General features: G+C 32.9%; 1 protein-coding gene across 1 annotated transcript; it reads right to left on the bottom strand.

The window, feature by feature from the left end:
• Window positions 1-1061: 1061 nt before the first annotated feature.
• LOC131643089 (amino acid transporter AVT1I-like) lies at window positions 1062-3647 on the bottom strand. The gene is made up of 3 exons (XM_058913233.1): window positions 3494-3647; window positions 2576-3183; window positions 1062-1593 (listed from the first exon to the last, which is right to left on the bottom strand). The coding sequence occupies exons 1-3, from the start codon at window positions 3594-3596 to the stop codon at window positions 1075-1077; spliced, it is 1230 nt and encodes a 409-aa protein (XP_058769216.1). The 5' UTR covers window positions 3597-3647; the 3' UTR covers window positions 1062-1074.
• Between the last annotated feature and the right edge of the window lie 3159 nt (window positions 3648-6806).

Here is a 6806-nt window from a genome sequence, read left to right as displayed (position 1 = left end):
CTCTTCTCCTGCAATCTCTAATCTCTTCTTCTCTTTCTTTTGTTTCTTCTCTAATCTTTCATCTCCTTTATTTTTCTTATTTTATTATAACGTTTTTTATATTTTTTTATGCTACAATTTTATGTTTTTCATTATTTTTTCTAATCTCATTTTTTGTATATTAAATGAAAAGTTGTTGTCTACATATGATGAATTTTGTTGTTATTTGATAACTCAAATGACTAAACATAAAACTATGTTGTCATCTATATGTTTATGTATGACTCAATAATTTTTTTAATAAAAAATCAAACCAATCCAAAACGCATTAGATTGGCTCGGTTTTAAAAATCAAACCAAACCAAACCGTACACTTTTTTTTTCTTGGAGTTCGGATTACTTTTTACTTAAAAACCGCCCAACCGCACCGCAAACACTCATACCCCTAGCTGAGAGTAACTGTAACATTAAATACAAATGGAGAGGAGAAGTTAATTTTTATTTAAAAAGGTTATGGTCACCAAAATATAAATGAATCTAATTAAGAACTTCAGCTTGGTGCCTTAATCATCATATTTTTGTGCTAATTTGATATAATACAAATGTTGTTATAGTGCATTTATTTGTTCTGAAAAGCGAAGGAATGGGTCATGCTAACATGTGCCCTAAGGGCACATGTTAAGGATACTATAATTAGAAAAAGTTAGATGTAATTAAATGCAATAAAGTCATTTTTAAAATTTCGATACATTGAATACACGCGTTCCAAAAAAAACATTTCTATAAATATATCATTATCATGTGCCCTTGGGGCACATATTAGCATTTCCCTTATTATATTATGGGTCATGCTAACGAGTGCCCCAGGGGCACTCTTTAAGCATTCTAAATAAAGAAAATATTCTTTCAAAAGTTCACCATTTCAATTTTCGATGCATTAATTACGCATATTTCCAAGAAAAACTTACTTTTTAAAGCTATTAAAGAGTGCCCCTGGGGCACTTGTTAGCATTTCCCTTATATTATTAAGAAGGAGAAATGCTTACTTTACTAGTCAAATTGGAACTATGCTGATATTCAAATTTGCAAGAACCTTCATGTTTTTACATTATTTACTATTTGCACAACTGAAATATAGGTACCTTGTATTCCAATAAATGTACCAATGACTATAATTGCTATAATTATAATCAACTCTAACCCCAATCTCCTTGCAGCTTTGTGCATCTTCAAGTAGCAGAGACAAGGAAACAATAATGAGATGGCCACACTCAAGAAAGCACCAATAAATGCCATAATGTATCCAAAAAATGGAACAAATAGTGCCACTAGTACACTGCTGACCACAATGGTGGTTCTAATGAGAATGCTGATAGGTCTTCTCTTGCACAGATGCCATTTTTCCTCAATGGCATTCATTATTGGAGTGATTATAATAGCATACTTTGTGAAAGGATTAATTACTGTGGTATATATTGCTATTTTTGTACTTATTTTATTTGTTGGTAGATTTAATGTGACTTGAGATTTCAAATTATCTCCAAACATCATGTAGCCTAGTATTGCTATGGTTCCATAAATAGCCGTGCTTGCAACAAAGCAAACCAGCAAAACCTGCAATTAGCATAATATCATTTTCATAAGAAAAATCAAGACAAAGACAAAGGAAAAGTGGCTTCCTCTTGGATTTAAAATTACTCTGAAAAAAAACATGTGTTTGCGTCAAACATCTACGCTAACACTTATGATTAAATTTAATTTATTTATTTATTCAAATTATTATCGATGTCGTCATATCAATGTTGGTGTTGTGATTGAAATGAGCATGTTTCATAAATATTAAGTCATTTTCATGCTTATTTTCTAGAGGTGAATCTTGTCAATCAAATAACAATCTAACAAAGTGAATTACATATTTAGTTTTTCAAATTTTAGAGAAAGAAGTTTAATTTATGCAAATATTGAAACTTTTAAATGATACTTAAAATTAAAAATTGTTGATCATATTAATTTTTTCTTGAGATAATTTTTAAGTAAATTGACTAATTTAAAAGGATTGATGTGAATGATTATCAATTTGAAATCATTTTAAAATTTAGATATCATATTAACTCATTGTCGGGGTCGTCTTTGAAGGTGTGGAAGATAGATTATAGCACAAAGTGTCAGGTTTTTCAAGATAAATTTGTAGGTAAATAGGGCTTCATAATAAATATCTCATGGTTAAACCATAACTAAATAAAACTCTATTTGATTTTTCATACTTGAACCATAACTAACCAATACAAAGTCTTTAAAAATTTAAAACGGCTCTGCTTGTTGCCACTAAACTCTGTTTGGATATACTCTAAATGAAGAAAATTGTTTTGAGTGATTTAATTTTTGGAAAATTGATTCTCACTGAATTAAAGATAAAATGATTTAATTTTGAATAAATTCATGTAAAATTGAAAACTCCCATTTATTACGCAACTCATTTTTATTGAATTGTAACAAAAGATAAATCACTTTAAATTTAATTTAATTACTTTTTCATCACTAGAACAAAACATACTTTAGATTAAAAAAAATGTGATTTCAAGGGCAAAGTACTGACCTTAGAAAACTGATTTCTATCCTTCATAGAATTGCATATTGTTGGCATCAATGCATGAGCACAGTAACAGAAAGCAAAAAGGCTCATAGAAGTAGACAAACCTCCCAAATTCACTAACTTTCCTCTTTCATGAAACCCAACACCATCCACTTCACCCACCCACACAATACAACCAATCAAAACCAAAGAAGTTACTATCCCACCAAAAGATATATAGGCCAAAGCTCCCAAGCTTCTCAGCCAAGTTGTTGGCAATACTATCAAAGCAGTGATTAATACAAAGCCACTTTTACTTCCAATTTTAAGTTCAACCATTGTGAAGCTCATATTTGGAAACAGCTTGTCCAAATTGTCACCTTCTAATATAAGAAGCTCCACAAGAATTAAAAAAAGCTCTAGATAGAAGAAAGTTGCTATCAAAGCTCTTCCTTTGTAGCCAAAAGCAGCCATGGCTATGTCAGTATAGGATTTGATTAGTGGTTGTTGATTCATGCACCTTCCTAGAAGTATAGCTGTGTACCAACATATCATGGCAAAAATAATCAGAAGCATGAAACTTATCCATCCTCCTTGAGAAATTGCATATGGCATTGAGAGGATTCCAATTCCTGAAAATGTACATTATTATTCCCGTTAGAATTAAGGCCGTCGAGGATGTACAAGATAGCCTACAACACAAGCCCTCAGCGACCTACAATACAGATCCTCAGCATAGACCCTCACACTTTTTTATGATTACGCTATCGCAAAAAGAGCCACCATACACATATTCTACTGTAAATTTATTATTGAATATGACTCTTTAAAAAAATTCACGACTCAACTGAAGTTAAATTCGGCTACTTACTTAAAGACTCTCCAAAGTTTGAGCCTACTCTAATAGAATATTAATATAATAATTTAAAAAGAAAGAGAGACCTGCTATGGCGTTGAGTCCATTGAAACAAGTTTTGATAAAAGATGTTCCTTCTTTGTGCTGACTTGAAATTGATGAAACTTGGAGCCGGCTTTCTGTCTCCATTTTCTCACAAGTAATCACAATATGCAAATGCTTGTTGTCTTGTCTATATGAAGTAGTAACTGGTTATATATAGTGTTACGTTCGTGCATGGTATAGATTCCATAAATGGATATTTGATGAATCATTAATGATTCATTAAGCACTAATTAGAATAAGAGAAAGTGACATACTCACTTTTATTAGACCATTATCATCTTTATCTTTATTTTATTTTCATAAAACACCATCTTTTTTCTTTATTAAGAGTGTAAAAGTGAAACTTTATTTATCGCATAATGCATGTCATTTTAATCATAACTTTTTAAAGGTGAATTCTTAATAGCTGAAAGAGAGATATATTTATCTTAATATCACACATATTAAAAACTGTAAGAGTATAATAGTTTATTAGTAAATTCATAAAAAAGAAAAATTGGTGTATGAATAGTAGAGTATTTATTAATGCTAAGGAATGGTTTTATTTTAGGTTGCTATGTGTTTAAGAGGTAAGCAAGCAAAATATACAGAAGTTTTCACATGTGTCATAATCACTTCTTTTTTTATCATCATATACGTGCACGATTAAGTACCTTCTTCTTTTTCAGCAAATCCATCTTTTTGTTTTTCATAAAGATAAAATTACTGTGATTTGGTAATAAAACCAATAAGTTATACTTCATTATAAATTGTTTTTTTGTACTAGTTAAATGATAGATGAAAAATATGCTCACTGCAAGTTTCTCTCTAAAAAGTGTGTCTATCTTCTCAATTATGAAGTTGAGCTATTTATAAGAAATCTCTTGAGGCTAGGATCAGAAACATGAGGATAATAGAAGATTCATTCTCCCTCAAATCGCAAAAGGACAATTTTATTGGATGTGCATAATAATTCAAACGTATTGTATAAGTTTTTGGGAGCAATCTGATGTGAGCAGCTTAAAAAATAAGCACTTTTAGAATTGTAGGGACTGGTTTTTTGAGGGCATAACCGGTTACGTGAAAAGGCGTAATCGGTTACGGAAAGTGTTTTTCAGGTCTGCCTTTCTATTCTATGTAGGCGTAACCGGTTACGAGCCCGAGTTTGAGCTGTTTAGGTTTTTTTTAAAGTTGTTTTGTATTCCACTTGTTTTAGATAACTTGAATAAATATCCCTCAATTGTAACATTTTTTTGTTAATGTCAATTTCTCTCCTCTTCTCAATTTACTCTCTCAATTATTTTCTCATTTCATCTTCTCCAATTACCCTTTTTTTCTCCATTGATTCACCAACATAGCTTGTGTATGTTCCAACATTTGGCATCAAGAGTCTGGTTCATGATCCATAATCCGCAACAAAGATGACTACCGTTTCCAACGATCGAATACCCATTAATCTTCCAACACTTGATTAGAAGAATTATGATAAATGGTGCAAACAAATTAAGATATTGTTTGGCTATCAAGATGTTCTTGAAGTGATTAACAATGGAGTTACTCCACTTGTGGCAGAAGCTACAGATGCTCAGAAGGCTACACACAAGGAAGAAAAGAAGAAAGATTACAAAACACTCTTTTTTATTCATTCTTGTGTTGATGGTGACAACTTTGAAAAGGTTGGCAATTACGATTCGGCGAAGCAAGCTTTGTAGATCTTGAAGAAAGCTTATGAAGGGGCTGATAAAGTAAACATGGTGAGGTTACAAACTCACAAGCGACAGTTCAAATTGGTTCAAATGGAAGAGAAAGAGACAATCAAAGAATACGTAAAGCGCATTACACGTTTGATGAATCAAATTAAGTCGTGCGAAGAAACTGTTTTGGAGCAGAATGTTGTGTCGAAGATCTTGTGTTCTTTAACGTCAAGATTTGGAAACATTATAGTGACAATCAAAGAATCGAAGGACCTTTCAACATTGAGTAAAGAGGAGCTCAAATATCTCTTGAGGCTCATGAACAAAGAATGAATGAATGGGGAAATGACAAAGCTAAAGCGAAGATTGCGTTGCAAGCACAACTCAACGAGAAGAGTAAACGATCAGAAGGAAAATGGGCTTCGAGAGGGAAGTAAAATTTCAAGAATTTTGGTGGAAAAGATTCACAAAATTTGAAGGTTTCGATGGGGAAAAGAGATGAGAGCATCTCCAAAGGTAGTGGTCAAGGAAACAACACCAAAAGAATTGTTACAATTGTCATAAACGTGGTCATTTCGCAACAGATTGTAACGCGAAATCAAGGTAAAATCAAAGAGATGAGGCTAAGGTTGCTCTACAGGAGGTGGATTATGATAACACGCTTTTGGTGATGATGGCGGAGGAGAATTATGACAATGATAAGTTGCTAGATAGCAGCAGTAGTTTGAGAAATGCTGCAGAAACGCGTTCGGAGCAAAACGTGATGGTAACAGTTCAGGATGGAGTCCGAGGAAGTGATGACCGGTACTTGGATTCTGGTTTCTCAACACATATGATAGATAGAAAGGATTGGTTTATCAAAATCAATCAAGCCACGAAGAATAAAGTGAAATTCATGGACGATGCAACTTTAGCGGTCGACGGGGTCGGTGATGTTTTGATCATGAGAAGGGATGGTAGTCATTCCTTGATCAAAGATGTGATATACATTCTTGGAATTAAATGTAATCTCTTGGGTATTGGCCAATTGCTTGAGAAGGATTATATGATTCACATGGAAAACAAGATTTTGCGCGTTTTGGACCAAAACAGGGTTTTAGTCCTTAAAGCTCCTATGACTGCCAATAGGACTTTCAAGATAGAGTTGAAAGTGATGATGCATAGTTATCTTGCTACAGTGGAAAGTCGATTAGAGTGGTTGTGGAACTACCATCTTGAACATCTCAACTGTCGAGAGCTCGATGCGTTACAAATGGATGGTATGGTAATCAGGTTGCCAAAGATCAGTATTCCAGTTAAGATGTGTGAAGAGTGTGTGTAAGGGAAGATCCACAAGAGTAGTTTCAGCAAGGATGCAAGTCATAGGACCCAACATCACCTTGAGGTGGTGTACTCCAATATGTGCGGTTCAATGCAAGTTAAATTGCTTATTTAAAATATTCAAATGAAGTTGGCTTTTAAGTAGGTTATTATGTCAATCAAACTTTCGAAAAAGCTAAACTCGGACTAAAAATAAATCTATGATATGCTACAAACCAAATTTAGAATTAAAATTTAGGTCAAACTCGGACTTGGCAAAACTTACCTCAACCCCAATCTTTTTTTTTTGATAAGCAGAAGA

This window comes from Vicia villosa, unplaced genomic scaffold (genome assembly GCF_029867415.1).
Source record: "Vicia villosa cultivar HV-30 ecotype Madison, WI unplaced genomic scaffold, Vvil1.0 scaffold7, whole genome shotgun sequence".
In the NCBI taxonomy this organism is placed as follows: Eukaryota; Viridiplantae; Streptophyta; class Magnoliopsida; order Fabales; family Fabaceae; genus Vicia; species Vicia villosa.
The sequence above is the reverse complement of the archived record's forward strand: the minus strand, read 5'-3'. Positions and strand labels throughout refer to the sequence as shown.